We start from the raw sequence: 18,062 nt of genomic DNA, 5'->3' as shown, positions 1-18,062 counted from the left end.
CCAGCAAGTCCTTTTCCAATATGTCAGACATGGGAGAGCTTTTCCTGCGTCTGGATGTGACCAGAGCTCTGAGCGTATAGAGGGGGCTGGCTGCTTATTTCAAGGAGTTAAATCAATCCTACCACTTACTGGATCAGCTGTTGAACTAAACAGTCGGCAAGCGAATCTTGTCATGTGCTGATGCAATGCCAATCGGTGACGGACCCTGGACCATAGCTTTAAGCTGCAGACAGGAATACTTTTTAAGATGGGAACGTTTTCTTTTTTTTAGTTCTGTTGGATAACCCTGTAATGCAAACTACAGTACAACATGTGTAGGCTAGCATCAGAGAGATGTGTGCAACAGAACTGAGGCGACTTATGACTTTACACTTGTTATAACACAGTTGTCTGTAGGGTTGATCAAAAAGATTCGCCGGACCCTTATCCAGCGGTCACATCCATGTCCGGAGGACCAGAGCCATGCGAATCTCCTTACCTCTTTCTACATGCCTGAATTCCTGGGACCTTTTCTGATTAGTAGGTCTGGGGCAACATCAAGCTTTTGTTTGTGTTACATGTATATCCACCATGGCCATTGGTGCAGGATGCTCAGTTTGTGGTGTGGGGCAGGGGAGAAGGAAGGATCGGAACAAGCTGAAGGAAATTGCACAGCAATAGAGCAATAGTTTGTGACGTATTTATCAGTAATGATTATGCAAAAGTGGTTATGTAAGTTCTAACTTTTACAACCTTTTATATCTAAAGGCAGGCATATACTTTTCACAAATGCTAAATTCACTGCGTGAAATTTAAAGCTCTACATTTTTTCCGCTCTAACCACCTAAGTGAAAATTGTGTTAACAGGTCAGTTTTGAGATGATTGTTGAGGGCTGTTTTTTTTTGTTTGTTTGTTTTATGCATCAATGTGTAAAGATAACAAAGTTTGAGAATTGCAATATTCTCTTTATTAATTTTAAATCAGTGTTTTTATTTTAAATGTGGTAGTATTTTTCCCCACATAACGATTTATTTATTAAAAAAAAAAACACATCAGTAATCTTGCATTTTTCAGACTGGCCACTGAGACTTTTTTAGACTGGTACTTATCAGAAGAGGCGGAATTACAATGAGACCAGGTGCGCACGATCCGGAAGTAGCAGCACTTTGGAGACGGCGTATGTTTGCTGCATCCAAAGCGCTGCCGTCTATTGAACGCAGGTGAATCTGCATGTGTTCACTGAACCATGCAGATTCACAGAGATCAATACATTGTACGGTGACACTTCTCTTGCGGAGACTAACATCCCCGCGGGTGATCCGCTAGTGTCTGTGGACACATAGTGGACTTGGTATTTCTTGAAATCCCATCCACTGTGCTGTAACATCTGGCATCTGTGGGTTTGTCAAACCTGCAGCAACTTTGGATCATGTGCACCCGGCCTGACAGGTAACATCTTTTTATATACAGCTGACTACACTGGATTAATTGTGTATAAGTGTATATACAGTGTGTCCGTAAAGTCATGGTGCACTTTTTTGACCAGTCACTGGAAAGCAACAAAAAACTATAGAAATGTGAAATCTGCTCCAAATAAAAGAACTCTCCCAGTTTCATACCTATTTAGTGCAGTTCAATGTGGGCTCCATTTGTTGCCCTACACACATCCAAACGATAGTGACGTTTTTGAGACACACACGGGTTAGGACGTCTGGTGTAATAGAGTGAATAACGTCTGTGATTTTATATTTTAAGTGATTACTGTCGATACATTCAATGTACACATGTTGCTTCACGTAACCCCAAAAGTAAAAGTCTAAGGGTGTCGGATCTGGGGATCGTGGTGGCCATGGCTTGACAGTACCCCTGCCTATCCACTGCCAGGGGAATGTTCGATCCAGAAACTCACGAACAATGGTGGCGTAGTGTGGAGGAGCGCCATCCTGTTGAAAGATGACACCTTCTGGAAATTGTGGCACTGCATACAATTCCAACATGTCAAGATACGTGTTTGCCATCACAGACCGCTCCGCGAAAAAAATGGGCCTATCACCTTATCATGCATCAGGCTACACAACACGTTCACTTTAGGGGTGTTACGTTCGTACTCAACATAGGCATCTTGTCAATCTCATGAAGCATATCTGTAGCAAACGCGCATCGTTTGGGTTTATCCGCCGGTTTGATAGCGTGCAACAGCCGCAATTTGTATCCTGTAAAATAGAGACGTTTCTTTAACACCTTATGAACTGTAATCTTGCTTAGGTGTAATTGTCAAGCACACGCACGCACAGATTTTTTTAGGGCTCCTTCGGTAGTTATCCCATATAGCTGCTACAGACTCGTCACTGACTGATGGCCTACCAGAACGGGGTTTCTCCACCAAACTGCCGGTTTCCTTCAACTGCTTATCTCACCGAGTAATGTTATTCCTATGTGGTGGTGCTTCATTATAAACGCACCGATATTCATGTAGCATTTTGGTCACGGATTTGAATTTAGCGAGCCACAGAACACACTGAACTTTCCTCTGTACCTTCCACATCTCGACTGGCATGGAAAACCACACAGCTGACATAAGCTTGTGGTTGCATGATTTCACAGACCTGGCAGTGTATTAATCAGAGTTCAATTTATCAGGGGTTAATCTGACTGGGGGCTCAGCAACAGCATAACAGGTCTGAAATGATTGGGCCAGAGAAAGGGCGCCAAAATGTAAACTATAAATAGATCCTGTGACTGGTCAAAAGTGCACCATGACTTTACAGACGCACTGTATATTATTTATAAATCCTCTAAAAACAACGCACTTTATATCTCATTAAAAAAAAAACATAACCCATGTGGTATGAAGAGTGGACAGGAATCCAATAATCCAGTGAGGACCACTGTAGTATTAAGTTGCGCAAATATTCTTTCTGATAAGAACTATAAATTTCTGATAATACCAATTCTAGACTTAATAATCCCTGTTTATTGCCTGAACTGATACTGCCTATCGTGGAGGTTGGCACCCTAATACTCAAAAATTAGCGCCCTCACTCCTCGGCGGATCTCGCTCATTTTCTGCCATTTACCTCACTTTATCAAGGCATAAAAGGGAGAATGAGGAACAGCCTAATCGAGTACATACTGGTGCTTCTCACAAAATTAGAATATCATGAAAACGTTAATTTCTTTTAGTTCTTTAATACAAAAAGTGAAACTCGTATATTATATAGTCATTACAAACATAGTGATCTATTTCAAGTGCTTATTTCTGTTAATGTTGATGATTATGGCTTACAGCCAATGAAAACCCAAAAGTTATTATCTCAGTAAATTAGAACACTTTATAACATCAGTTTGAAAAAGGATTTAAAAATCCAAAATGCTTCTAATGTGGGAAGCACCTGTAGATAGTTCTAACATATTATTATTATTATTATTATTATTATTATTATCATCATTTATTCCATGGCGCTTTACATGTGAGGAGGGGTATACATAATAAAAACAAGTACAATAATCTTAAACAATACAAGTCATAACTGGTACAGGAGGAGAGAGGACCCTGCCCGCGAAGGCTCACAATCTTCAAGGGCTGGGTGAGAATACAGTAGGTGAGGATAGAGCTGGTCATGCAGCGGTTTGGTCGATCATATAATTTTTTTTGCTGATGGGGGCTTTGCGTATCAGGACAGGGATGAGGAGCCATGCATACCAAGACCAGAGACTCCCATCAGTCTGGACCATGCCGTCTGATTATAACTGAAGAGATATAGATATACATTTTTTTATTTTTTGTGTGATTTGCATAGAGGGTTGGAGATCATGTATACAGCATTTTATTATGCTCTGAAGGGCTTAAAGCTGCCGTGTGTACGAAACCCTTGTGACTGGTTCTCTTTAATGATGATCCCAGAAATTTCTGCCATGGATAACAAGATTTTCATCTTTTTAATGTTTGATATTTTGCAGATCGCTAACCAAGCTTCAGGATGTTTGATGGGGACTATGACTACCTCATCAAGTTTTTAGCGTTGGGTGACTCCGGCGTTGGAAAAACCAGCTTTCTCTACCAATATACAGATGGGAAATTTAATTCAAAGTTCATCACAACAGTAGGAATAGACTTCAGGGAAAAGAGAGTGGTAAGAATTTATTTATATATTTTTTTTTTTCTTGTGTAGCCTTTTGTATTCAAAATGATACCAAAGTTATTCCTCTTGTTTTGGTTCAGACCAAAATCTAGATGTTTGTGGATGGTATGGATCTATCGCAGACCCTGAAACCATACGTCTAACTATATTTCAACCTAATCCGCATATACTGAAATCAATTGAGCTTATATTCAGCACCGCTATGGAGTAAGGGAACGCTGCATGGCCACTTTATTGGAGCTACCCATCTGGTAGCATATTGGACCTTTTTTGGCCTTTAGAACTGCAGCAATTTGTCATATCGTAGATTTTACTACGGATTATCTCATTCTGTAGGAGCATTGACCCAGGCAGACAAGATGGTTTCTCACAGTTTTCACATATTTAAATGGAAGTACTGATCTTCTCTGAAAACCCCCATTTTGACACCACCTGAGATGCTCCATGTGAGTAAGATCTGGTGACTATCCTGTTCATTGAACCAATTCATTACTATATGACCTATGGGGCATTGTCCTGCTAAAGTGTCTACTTTAGAGAAAACTGCTGCTGTGAAGGAATAAACTTGGTAAGCCTTACTGTCCAAACTCCCAACCATGGATTTCGGAGGTCCAACTATATGCCTAGAATACATTCTCCACATAATTACTTAATCAATTACTTTTTGCAGCAATTTTCTGAAAACACAAGAAAAAAAATAATGCACCTCTAGTGCAACGTTGGAACCCACCCTAAAAGAGAGAGGTTTCCTACAATTCTAGTTTTACTGGAAAAATCTTACAATAATGTCTGGGAGGAAGGGAAAAGTCACAGGTGCTTAGATAGCTGCATGGTAAATACAGCACATGCTGTCTGAACACTCCGATAATGGTCTCTGTGAACCATGTGGAAACCTTTGCATCTTTCCTTTTTGTTCTGCATATTTCTTTAGAAAACCTCTTATTTTCTTAGCTAAAAGCTTAAGAATGTATTGTTACGCTTTCATATCTTACATAGTTGAGAAACCTTCATTTATTCCTCACTATTAAACCAGTTGTGCCAGTTCCACCGGTTTTAAGCTCTGTTGGTTTGGATATTTTTGAAATTTCGCTAGAAGCTGTTATCACAGAATGAAAATTAAATGCCCAACAGTTTCATTTAGCGTGAATTTTACCTCCGCCCGTCAGGTATTTCCCGATCTGTAACATTCTGATCTGCAATCTTTAGCATTTAATGCATAATTTTTTTTTCCTATAAAAATACCTTACGACTCACCCTGAAACATCCATTTTTTTCTAAATATGGTGTGGTATTATGGTGCAGTGTGTCCATCTTGGTGAGGTCAGTAGAATTATTTTTGAGGCTGCTCTTTGCAGCTGGAATGAGTTGATTTGTTCATGCAGTGGTTCAGCACCACAACTTCCTATACATCTTATTGGACCAACGATTCTTTATATCGTGACATTTTACAGATAACAAGTTTATTACCTGCTGATTTTTCTGCCGTTCCCAAGGAGTCTGTAAGTGAAAGACCAACCTAAAGAGAACCGATCTGTATTTTGGACATTAGTATTTACTAAAACAGTAGTGTTCTCCAAGAAAATAATTCTGGGGCATAATTTTCTCCCCCCCCCCCACCATCTTTACTTTGTATCCTTCCTCTTTGTTTTTATTAATGACGTAGAATACGTCATTATTGTTATTCAATACGTCGTCAATGTTGTCTTGGTGGTGGGAGTCACCAGCAGCAGGTGCGGGAGTGCCGCCACTATCCACAACCTTAAAGCATATCGCTTTCTCTGAGGACTAATACAGCCCATTGTACACATCACCACAACCAGGGAGGCATCCCTATACAGTGTACATCCACCTCCAAGACAACATTGACGACGTATTGAATCAGACCTGGGATGGGTCAAAACGTCACTCAATTATATAGTCGCTCGGAAAATTTTTTTCTGCACTCTGCCACTTTTAACTGTTTTTTTTTTTTGTTCTCACCAATAAATGTTTTTTTCTTGCATTACTTGAAAATCCTCAGAGTGTGCGGTGAATTTCTACTTTATGGGCTCAGGGTCATCCAACCCATTACACCAGCACCTCGAATTAGGACAGAGTGCAGGCCATTATCTTTATTTGTTTTTATTAATGAATTTTCAACTGAGTGTTAAAATTTCCATTATCAAAGGAAAGTGTCTGCACAGTCAGCAGTGTCGACGCCCACTAGTAACAACACCCAATTGTAAGTTTGTCAACTACAAGCGTTTTCTACTACTCTGACAACCCCTTCTTAATTACCGTATTCCACGCATAGAATAAAAACCCCTTACACTTGCCTCTGGTGACCATGCCATTCCAGCAACATCGTTGATGGGGGCTCGTGTGACACTGTTGTTGTGTGAGACGTGAGCCCTGCAGCTAATCTGTGGCCACTGTGTCGCTTCACTTCTCACTGAAAGAAGCGAAAGTGAAGCGGTCTGTTAGCAGCCTCTAATTGGTTGCAGGGCTCACGTCACACAACCTCAAGAGAGCCCCAGGACACTGTTCGCCAATGTCACTGGAACGGTGCCGACACAGGAGGGGACAATAAGGTGTGGTAACTCTACGTGGTGGAATATTGCAGTCGAAAAGGGATTGCCTGAGTAATGAATAGCTTTAACTTCTAGGAGGAATAATACATGAATGGAGCAAAAGCTGCTTTCTTAGAAAAAATCTTTGCAAAATAGAAAAGTGTTATGCCAGCTCACCAATTCAAATAGTGCAGTCCGCACGGAAATCACGATCTGAACTTTCGTGTGGTAAGTCAAGAAAAATTGAAAAATTATTTCCGGCTCCTGGTAAAAATTCTTTACATTTTATTCCATGATGAGATTAGAAATGGAAAGACAAGACAGAAATGCAAAGCAACGGGTCTCAAATGTGTGCAACTGTTCTGTCAAAGGACTGACGGGCTTTGACAAAGAACAGTTACACACGTTCTAAACGCCGTTGCTTTCCTTTTCTGTCTTGTGCTTCATTTTTAATATCATCATGGAATAAAGTGTAAAGAATATTTTCCAGGGGCTGAAAATATTTTTTTCTATTTTTCTTAAAGAAAAAATGTACCATAAATTTGTTACAGAAGTCCCGTTAAAAAATTTTTGTTTTACCTAAATTATTCTAATTATGTATGAGATGTAATGAACATGTGTTAAAATACTTACCGATCGCCATCTCACCCTGTTTTCAGCACTGATCCAGACCTCTTCTGGGTCATGTGACTACTCCTCTTCTTTGGCGGCTCACACAGGGACCAATGTGTATGGCGCTGCTACCCCCTGCAGTGAAACACTATGATGGTACAGAATGAAGCTCCGTGCACTTACATTGTGACAGCAACTTCTGGTCTTCTCATGATTCCCTTCTGTGATCTGGCAAGTCTGACTTAAAGTCCCTAAACTAAGAAGAGGGCTGGCGCAGTGCAGGAAGACCGTGAAGATGATGATTATTATTTTAATATATTTGCAGTCTATCTCATACATAGTTAAAACAATTTAGGGAAAAAAACTCACTGATACTACACTGTGTGCAGAATTAGGCAAGTTGTATTTGGATCACATGATACTTTTTATACATGTTGTCCTACTCCAAGCTGTTCAGGCTTGAGAGCAAACTAACAATTAAGTAAATCAGGTGATGTGCATCTCTGTAATGAGGAGGGGTGTTGTCTAATGACATCAAAACCCTATATAAGGTGTGCTTAATTATTAGGCAACTTCCTTTCCTTTGGCAAAATGGGTCAAAAGAGACATTTGACGGGCTCTGAAAAGTCTAAAATTGTGAGGTGTCTTCCAGAGGGATGCAGCAGTCTTGAAATTGCCAAACTTTTGAAGCGTGATCACCGAACAATCAAGCGTTTCATGGCAAATAGCCAACAGGGTGGCGAGAAGCGTGTTGGGCAAAAAAAGGCGCAAAATAACTGCCCATGAAATGAGGAAAATTAAGCATGAAGCTGCCAAGATGCCACCAGTTTTGCCATATTTCAGAGCTGCAACGTTACTGGAGTAACAAAAAGCACAAGGTGCGCGATACTCAGGGACATGGCCAAGGTAAGGAAGGCTGAAAAACGACCACCTTTGAACAAGAAACATAAGATAAAACGTCAAGACTGGGCCAAGAAATATCTTAAGACTGACTGTTCAAAGGTTTTATGGACTGATGAAATGAGAGTGACTCTTGATGGGCCAGATGGATGGGCCAGAGGCTGGATCAGTAAAGGGCAGAGAGCTCCACTCCGACTCAGAGGCCAGCATGGTGGAGGTGGGGTACTGGTATGGGCTGGTATCATCAAAGATGAACTTGTGGGACCTCTTTGGGTTGAGGATGGAGTGAAGTTCAACTCCCAGACCTACTGCCAGTTTCTGGAAGACAACCACAGCAGTGGTACAGGAAGAAGTTGGTATCGTTCAAGAAAAACAGGATATCGTAGATTGTAAGCTCTCACGAGCAGGGTTGTCTTATTTTGCTTTAATTATTGTTTTGTTAACATTGTTACTAGGGTTGAGCGACCTTTACATTTATAGGGTCGGGTTTCACGAAACGCGACTTTTTCAAAAGTCGGGTCGAGTGAAATCGGCCGATCCTATAAAAAGGTCGGGGTCGGCCGAAACTCGAAACCCAATGCAGTGCATTGGGTTTCCAATGGTTCCCAGGGTCTGAAGGAGCGGAAAAATCTCCTTCAGGCCCTGGGATCCATATTTAAGTGTAAAATAAAGAATTAAAATAAAAAATATCGCCATACTTACCATCTGATGCGCCCTGGTACTAAGCGGGAACCTTCCTTCCTTAGAATCAGCCTTCCAGGACCTTGCGGTGACGTCGCGGCTTGTGATTGGTCGCGCGGCCGCCCATGTGACCGCTCGCGCGACCAATCAAAAGCCGCGACGTCACCGAAGGTCCTGGAAGGGCTGATTCTTAGGAAGGAAGGCTGCCGGAAAGAAGCCGAGGGTGAGTATATTCCTATTAGGTATATACTCACCCTCGTACGTGCCCTGCTTCTTTCCGGCAGCCTTCCTTCCTAAGAATCAGCCCTTCCAGGACCTTCAGTGACGTCGCGGCTTTTGATTGGTCGCGCGAGCGGTCACATGGGTGGCCGCGCGACCAATCACAAGCCGCGACGTCACCGCAAGGTCCTGGAAGGCTGATTCTAAGGAAGGAAGGTTCCCGCTTAGTACCAGGGCGCATCAGATGGTAAGTATGGCGATATTTTTTATTTTAATTCTTTATTTTACACTTAAATCTGAATTCCGATACCAATTCCCGATATCTTGAACATATCGGGAATCGGTATCGGAATTCCGATTCCAGATTCAGAAGATCGCCGACTTCATGGCCGACCCCACACAGGGGTCGGGTCGGGTTTCATGAAACCCGACTTTGCCAAAAGTCGGCGACTTCTGAAAATTGCCGACCCGTTTCGCTCAACCCTAATTGTTACTTATGACTGTTGTGTTTGAAATTGTTAAACTGTAAAGCGCTGCGGAATATGTTGACACTATATAAAGATTATTATTAATAAAAATAATCCTCTAAAATACAACTTGCCTAATAATTCTGCACACAGTGTACTTTAATGTTTTTATTCCTGATATCGGGAATGTTGATGGGGCCTGTTGTAAAGGAAGTCTGTCACCAGGGCTAGTGTGTTAGTACAGTTTTCAGAGCCTTATAGTAAAGCATAGACTGGGTGTTCCTTTTGGTTTAATAGTAAGTAGTTGCTGGAAATGCAGATATACTGTTTAACATTTGCATTCATTTCTTTTTGTACAACAGAATTTAGCCACTATATAAGAATTTCTTATTTTGTGCTGTTCAAAAGAGGATATGAAAAATAAATTACAGCACTTACTTTGACAATGAAATTTGTACTTTATTCAAGCAGCATTTAACATGCATCCTATTATGTATTTCTGACCATACCATCCTTAGTCGTAGCAATGGACATTCTGTAGAACCGCATGGTCAAATGTGTAGGCAAGTCATAGACGGTCTATGTTTTATAGCAAAGCGAATGCCAGATCTTTTTCCATCTCTTGGATGATCTGAGATCTCTGATGCTTTTCGTGCTGTAGAAGTAGATCTGATTAATAATGAGCTGTTATCTTCTCTACATTTTTTATTTCTTCCTTGTCGGTGCTTTGTCTATGATTCCATGTCTCTAACGACCGATATTCAAGTTCCCAGTGTATCTTCAGCTACACAACCCAATAGATGCATAGGTCTGCTGATTATTATCCACTGACTCTTGCTCTAGCATTCTGTTTCTTAGTATCTCCGCATTTTTTCTTTTTTCAGGTATATCGTTCAAATGGTCCTGATGGAATTGCTGGCAGAGGTCAGAGAGTTCACCTGCAGCTATGGGACACAGCAGGTCAGGAAAGGTGAGTATTCAGCACTGTTGTGAAATAAAAATCCCAATGGTTGTACCTTTTGTAGTATGGAGACTCACCACAGTTTTGCGTCATATCTAGTTTCTAGGTTTTACTTTTAATAACTTTCATTTAAAAACCAAACTTATTTTTATGATCTTTTGGGATCCAGGATGCAGACAAGTGGTCTTCAACCGTTGGCTTTCCATCCTGTTGCAAAACAACTGCCATCATGCCACAGGCAAACCATTGTTAGACTGTTGTGAATAAGTAGCTGCAAAGAAGGAACTGCATGTAATAAATAAAACGTGCCATACTGGTGGGGGGGGTCTAGCTACACCGATGCTACACTAATAGGTGTTGCTGGTGCCCTCTTGATAAAGCCCAATTTTTTTTTCTCTCTCAAAATGGCGCTGGTGGCGTTTGCGCTGTAGCATCTATAAGAACACAATAGATGCTACTGCGCGGCCGCTGGCACCGTGTTGATTAAGATTTTTTTTTCTTTGTTACAACAAAACTGTCTAAATAACACGAAAATATGCATATTATTATTAGAGAGAGAATATTTCTGTTCAAAAACTGGATCCGGTGGCCCGATGCGAAAAACCTGATGTGTGAAAGTAGCCTTAAAGGGAACCTGTCACCCCCAAAATCGAAGGTGAGCTAAGCCCACCAGCATCAGGGGCTTATCTACAGCATTCTGTAATGCTGTAGATAAGCCCCCGATGTATCCTGAAAGATGAGAAAAAGAGGTTAGATTATACTCACCCAGGGGCGGTCCCTGCCCGGTCCGATGGGCGTCGCGGTCCGGTACGGCGCCTCCTATCTTCATCAGATGACGTTCTCTTCTTGTCTTCACGCTCTGGCGCAGGCGTACTTTGTCTGCCCTGTTGAGGGCAGAGTTAAGTACTGCAGTGCGCAAGCGCTGGGCCTCTGACCTTTTCCGGCGCCTGCGCACTGCAGTACTTTGCTCTGCCCTTCATCATCTGATGAAGATAGGAGGCGATACACCCCCGAGTATTGATAGACCATTATTTTTAATCTTTAAAGAGTCCATAACAGGGTCTGTACCACAGGACTGGCGTATAACACATGTGGTGCCAATATTCAAAAAGGGGTCAAAAACTGAACTCGGAAATTATAGGCCAGTAAGCTTAACCTCTACTGTGGGTAATATCCTGGAGGGTATTCTAAGGGATACTATACTGGAGTATCTGAAGAGGAATAACCTCATGACCCAGTATCAGCATGGGTTTACTAGGGACCGTTCATGTCAGACTAATCTGATCAATTTCTATGAAGAGGTAAGTTCCGGACTGGACCAAGGGAACCCAGTAGATGTAGTGTATATGGACTTTTCAAAAGCTTTTGATACGGTGCCACACAAAAGGTTGATACATATTTTCCCCTATCCCCATTATTCTCATTTTATGTAAGTGGGTTAAGAGCTGGCTCAGGGATAGGAAACAAAGGGTGGTAATTAATGGAGCACACTCGGACTGTGTCGCGGTTAGCAGTGGGGTACCACACTGGTCAGTATTGGGCCCTCTTCTTTTTAACATATTTCTTAATGATCTTGTAGGGGACATACAGAGCAGAATTTCAATATTTGCAGATGACACGAAGCTGCAGGGTAATCAATACCTAGGAGGACAATTTTATATTACAGGATGATTTATGTAAACTAGAAGCTTGGACTGATAAATGGCAAATGAACTTTAATGGGGATAAATGTAAGGTCATGCACTTGGGTAGAAGTAATAAGATGTATAACTATGTGCTTAATTCTAAAACTCTGGGCAAAACCGTCAATGAAAAAGACCTGGGTGGATGACAAACTCACATTTAGTGGCCAGTGTCAGGCAGCTGCTACAAAGGCAAATAAAATAATGGGATGCATTAAAAGAGGCATAGATGATCATGAGGAGAACATAATTTTACGTCTATACAAGTCACTAGTTAGACCACACTTAGAATACTGTGTACAGTTCTGGTCTCCGGTGTATAAGAAAGACATAGCTGAACTAGAGCGGGTGCAGAGAATAGGTTATGAGAGGACTGGGGGGTCTGCAATACCAAAATAGATTATTTCACTTGGGGCTATTTAGTTTGGAAAAATGAAGCCTAAGGGGGGATCTTATGTTAATGTATAAATATATGAGGGGACAGTACAAAGACCTTTCTGATGATCTTTTTAATCATAGACCTGAGACAGGGACAAGGGGGCATCCTCTACGTCTGGAGGAAAGAAGGTTTAAGCATAATAACAGACGCGGATTCTTTACTGTAAGAGCAGTGAGACTATGGAACTCTCTGCCGTATGATGTTGTAATGAGTGATTCATTACTTAAATTTAAGAGGGGACTGGATGCCTTTCTTGAAAAGTGTAATGATACAGGGTATATATACTAGATTCCTTGATAGGGCGTTGATCCAGGGAACTAGTCTGATTGCCGTATGTGGAGTCGGGAAGGAATTTTTTTCCCCAATGTGGAGCTTACTCTTTGCCACCTGGGTTTTTTTTTTGCCTTCCTCTGGATCAACATGTTAGGGCATGTTAGGTTAGGCTATGGGTTGAACTAGATGGACTTAAAGTCTTCCTTCAACCTTAATAATTGTTACTATGTGACTGTGTATGCAATATGCATACGTCCGGTCACTTTCCAACAAGACGTGCTGCCTCGCTCAGCTCACTTGTATCAAGATAGGTTACACACATCTAGTTGGAAAGTGGACAGAAGTATGCAGATCAATACTTGCAATGACCTAACTGCCCGCCCTTGGCACCAGATAACTGAAAGCACTTGACTTCTGTGCCAAACTTGGAAACCCCTTTAAAGGGAACCTGTCACCAGGTTTGACTGATATGAGTTTAGACCACCGCCTTTCAGGGCTGATATATAGCATTCGATAATGCTATAGATATGCCACCAGCCCGACTTGCAAGCATGCACTGGGAAAGGTCAAAGAGCCCTGGGGCATGCACACTGCAGTACTTTACTCTTCCCTAGTCAGGGAAAAGATATACGCCTGTGCAAGAGTGCAGTGCTTGGGAGACTGTGTGGATGACATAGGGATGTGTCATCCACAAGAAGGAGGAAGGCTTTTCAAGAAAAAGGAGGCATCGGACAAATCCAGCGACACCCCTCGGACAGACCTCTACGCAGGGGTGTATAATAAAAGGTCTTTTTCTTGTCTTGCAGGTCGGGTTGGGGGCATATATACAGCATTATAGAATGCTGTATATCAGGCCTGAAAGGTGGTGGTCTGGTGACAGGTTCCCTTTAAGTGGATAAAGGAAATCTGTCAGTAAGATCTATTCCCCAAACTGCGTATATGGGCATGTGGATCTTTGAAGGCTAAATCCATCAGCAGCAGCCAACTTTATATATTGTACCTGTTGCTTCATTTCTGTGCAATTAGCTTGGTAATTCATATGTAAATGAGGTGTTTAGTATTTTGTGTTATAGAGCACTTCGTAAGCCTCTGCATCCTGGTGTTCTCTCCTGGCACCAGACTCTTTAGCGTGAATCGTTATATTATTTTATTCAACCTTTTATTACCTGAATGCCCATCTAGATGGCTTAGGAGGGATGATGTCAAATATTTATTTTTTTTTCATTGCTCTATAATGATGATAATCCACTTATTTAGTGCACTGCATTATCTCAGCCTACCATTGTAGGCCTGAATGAGGTTTTTTGACAAGTGGATCAATTTTGATCAGCGACTTTTATCTGATTTTCATTCAGTTTTGGTCCGTGTCCATTTTTATAATCAGTGTGACATTCCCTTTGTCTCAGATGCAAAAAAAAATAAGGAAATGGTAATTCCAAAGCTGCTTCCACCCCTGGCAAACTCCTCAGATGCCTTGACTTCTATACTTACATAGATGCTTTTCTCACAATCTAAAAGGGTATAAGAGAGTCTCCAAAGATTCTGGCATCCCAGCTTTAGATTGAAATGGGATCAAAAAGTTTGCTACTCAAGGAACAGTCAAACATCTTGGATAACAACGGAACATAGTGGAAAGAGGGAAATCGAAAGCATCAATGAACGTTTGTTCAGAAAGTGACATAGAAACCACATATAACTTGAAAAAAATTAAAACTGAGCTGGAGACATTAGGAGTTGTGATTTGATTTCAACTCCTGTTGTAAGCTGCACAGGCAATAAATCAGGGCTCTATAAGAGCAAGGTCAAGGAGGACCCCATTGCTCACTTAAGTACCGTATCTTTCCACATTGCTATTCTCTTAGTTGGAAGGAATTTGAAAATCCTTTACTGCTCCAACATAATTTGTGCCTCTATCAGAGAGAATGTGCTTCACTTAGTCCATGAGCCAAGAACCAAATTTGACGATATCGGTACCAAGCGGAGTGACTAATTCTCTTTGGTATTTTTAGGTAGATGCATGTCTGTAGTTTATTTTTTGATATGATAGCCCTTACATATACGTAGCTTATTAACCCCTTCAGCCCTAGGCCTATTTGTACCCAAGTGCCTAAGCCAATCTGACCTGTGCCACTTCATGGGCTAATAACTTTGGAACGCTTTCACCTATCCAAGCCATTCTGAGATTGTTTTCTCGTGACATATTGTACTTCACGTCAGTGCTAAATGGGAGTCAATATATTTTACCTTTCTATATAAAAAAATGCTAAATATTCGGAAATTTTGGAAAAATCGGCAATTTTTTAACTTTGAAATTCTCTGCTTTTTACAAAAATACTGATACCCCCCATAATAGTTATTAATTTACACTCCCCACATGTTTACTTCATATTGGCATCATTTTGAAAATGAAACCTTATTGTTTTACGACGTAATAGGGCTTATAGTTTTATGCGCAATTTTTCACATTTACAGCAAAACCCACTTTTCAAAGGACCAAGTCACTTCTGAAGTCACTTTAAGGGGCTTACATAACAGAAACCACCCATAAATTACCCCATTTTGCAAACTACACCCCTCAAGCTGTTCAAAACTCATTTTTAAAAACTGTTAACCCTTTAGGTGTTCCACAGGAATTTTAGCATGAGCCAAGAACCAAATATGACGATATCGGTACCACCCGGAGTGACTAGATGTAGTATTTGTAACAAAATTTAATCCAAGTTATGTAAATACACACTGAACATGTCATGTGCATATATATATATATATATATATATATATATATATGTTACTCCATAATATCTTCAACATCGGACTCTGAATCTGACTGTTGTTCTACTGGCTCGTCTTCAGTACCCTTGTTCTGGCATGTCTGTAATCTGCACATGTCTGTGCACTTCAGGCCATTGCTGAGGCAAGTACACTGAGGAAGTTCACATGACCGCACACACTTGCAGGACAGTAGCTGTATAATAGCTTCTGGTGCTGGTGCCCCTTGCATCCACTTGACAACAAGCTTTCCGTCGTTATCTATCATCCAACCGCAGTCTGTTGGGTTTGCAACCCATGGCTGGCTCTGCAGACTTCTCCTCCAGATCGCAGCCTGGTAGTTTGCACGCAGTGCATGCATGAAAAGGCAGTCCTGGCAAGGAGGGAGTTGACTTGACTCTACCACTCCACGTCTGGCACAGAACAGCTGATAACGGAGCCTGTTTACCTCAGTTGTTTGGGTAGTTGGCAGGTACATGTGGCAGGTGATTTCCTGTAACTTCTCAAAAAGTTCGGTAGACACTTCCCATGAACGACCAACTTCCTGAAAGGCATCCTGGTATGTCTTGTTCATCTTCAACTGCTTGAGTGTCGTCATCTTCCCACGGCCAGCGAATGCACTGACGGTGTCACAGCCTGTAAATGCATGCATACCAATCAATGAATCACATACGCTGCCTCCCAATGTTCGGCTCAGAGTGGTGATATCCAGGAATCTTGTCCGGTTCTGTGTACCGCATTTCTGGAACAGGTGGGATGGGATTTTGTGGCACATGCCCAGACACAGGACCATGACATCAGTATCCTCCGAAGTGATGATGACCGACTTGTAACCAGATTCTGCTGCATGAAGAGCATGGAGAAGGAGGCGTGTGTCTGCTTCTTCTTGATTTGACTTAAGGTCAGCAGCCTCTTCCCACTGTTCTTTGGTGATCTTAAAGCAGAGCTGCTCACATGTGACATACAGCTCCTTCTCCTCAAGCTTCTCCCTGTGGTGTTTCGCCTTCCATTCTTCTACCAGAAACTTTATGAGACTTGCCTTGTTGGAGGAACTACTTAGAAGCTTTTTCCACTGCTGGATGTTGTGCCCATGTTGAATGTTCTTGAAATGGATCCCTGTGCCTTCATATCTGTTGACTCTTTCTGTATCTTTGATGGATGTCTCCTTGTAGACGTCAAAGACAATATCAATGCGCTTGCTCTTAGCACCCTCATGGATAGCGCGACTCATTGCTGTGCCTGCTAGCTGGCCAAATGTTGCATTGTTTCCCTTCAGTTTCTGAACCAGGCTCATCCCATCAATGATGGTTGCAGAGGGCTCGGGGATCACTTCTGCAGGACGAGCATTCCTCTCCAACTCCCTTGCGAGGGCAGCCTTGTTGGTCTTGCGGATAGACCCATCACCATTGGCAAGTGCCCATGGCAATGGACCCAGGGGATGAGTCAAGACATCACTCATTTGTAGCTTTCTGTTCTCAGCTACAAGTATCATCTGGCCAAATAGGTTTCTGTCAGCCTTCAAAATTACCTCCTTGCCAAGACCTTGTCTGCGTGTCTTCATTTGGATGTTAGAGAACGTTTTAAGTTTGTTCTTCGTCATCTTGTCATGAAACAATGTAGTTGGCTTATCGGTACCCAAACGCTCATCCTTGAATGTTTGATATGCATCCTCTCCTATACTGTATGCCCCTTGAAGGTCTTTGGCTACATCTGGTGGTGCTACAGTCGCTGTTGACAAACTGATAAGTTCACCATTATGCTCTTTGTTGAAGGGGTTCACCCAACCTGTCTCCAGCAGTTGAACGAAAGATTGGACATCGGCTTCATCTCTTCTAATCCTAGACACCTGTAGGTCTGAATGGCTGAAGTCAGTATATTGTTGGCCTACCAGGGCCCTCAGCTGCCTCAAGTACATACTGCGGTACTCTGATGTCAGGTAGAACCTGGAAACAGCTCCAACTTTGAGGCTGAAGCCTTTTGTGCCCCCTGGTGTCTGGGTGTCTTTGTTGATTGTCTCTTCAATGGTCTGGTCCACAGGAATTCGTCCAAAAGGATTCTTGCTACCGATCTGGACCGAAAAGCCACCTTGCATGAAGTATTCATGGACCTCTGGGTGTTCTATGGGCAGCCGAGACATTGTGGCATAGTAATAGGTTAGGTATCGGGCATAGTTGACCTTGTCATAGGCAAAACACCATGGTATCATCTGTCGGATTGCTCCTAGGTGAAGCATCCAGTTGCCTTCTCTTGAAGCTCGAACCAGGGCCAGCATGGTCTCGACCATGTCCAAGTATGACATCCAGAATGCTGAGAGTTGTTCATTTCTGAGGGTCTCAAGATAAACTTGAAAGAGCTTCAGGGTAAGTGTGCAAGATTCATTATCCAAGA

General features: G+C 41.9%; 1 protein-coding gene across 5 annotated transcripts in view; it reads left to right on the top strand.

The window, feature by feature from the left end:
• RAB27A (RAB27A, member RAS oncogene family) overlaps positions 1–18,062 on the top strand; it is a 114,230-nt gene that overhangs the window by 69,739 nt on the left and 26,429 nt on the right. For all 5 annotated transcript variants that reach the window (XM_077263784.1, XM_077263781.1, XM_077263785.1 and 2 more), the window contains exons 2-3: positions 3,941–4,113; positions 10,435–10,520. In XM_077263784.1, coding sequence (XP_077119899.1) covers positions 3,961–4,113; positions 10,435–10,520 — 239 coding nt within the window. In that variant the 5' untranslated portion in view covers positions 3,941–3,960. The remainder of the gene's footprint in view (positions 1–3,940; positions 4,114–10,434; positions 10,521–18,062) is intronic.

Source organism: Ranitomeya variabilis, chromosome 5, assembly GCF_051348905.1.
Source record: "Ranitomeya variabilis isolate aRanVar5 chromosome 5, aRanVar5.hap1, whole genome shotgun sequence".
NCBI lineage: Eukaryota > Metazoa > Chordata > Amphibia > Anura > Dendrobatidae > Ranitomeya > Ranitomeya variabilis.
The sequence above is the reverse complement of the archived record's forward strand: the minus strand, read 5'-3'. Positions and strand labels throughout refer to the sequence as shown.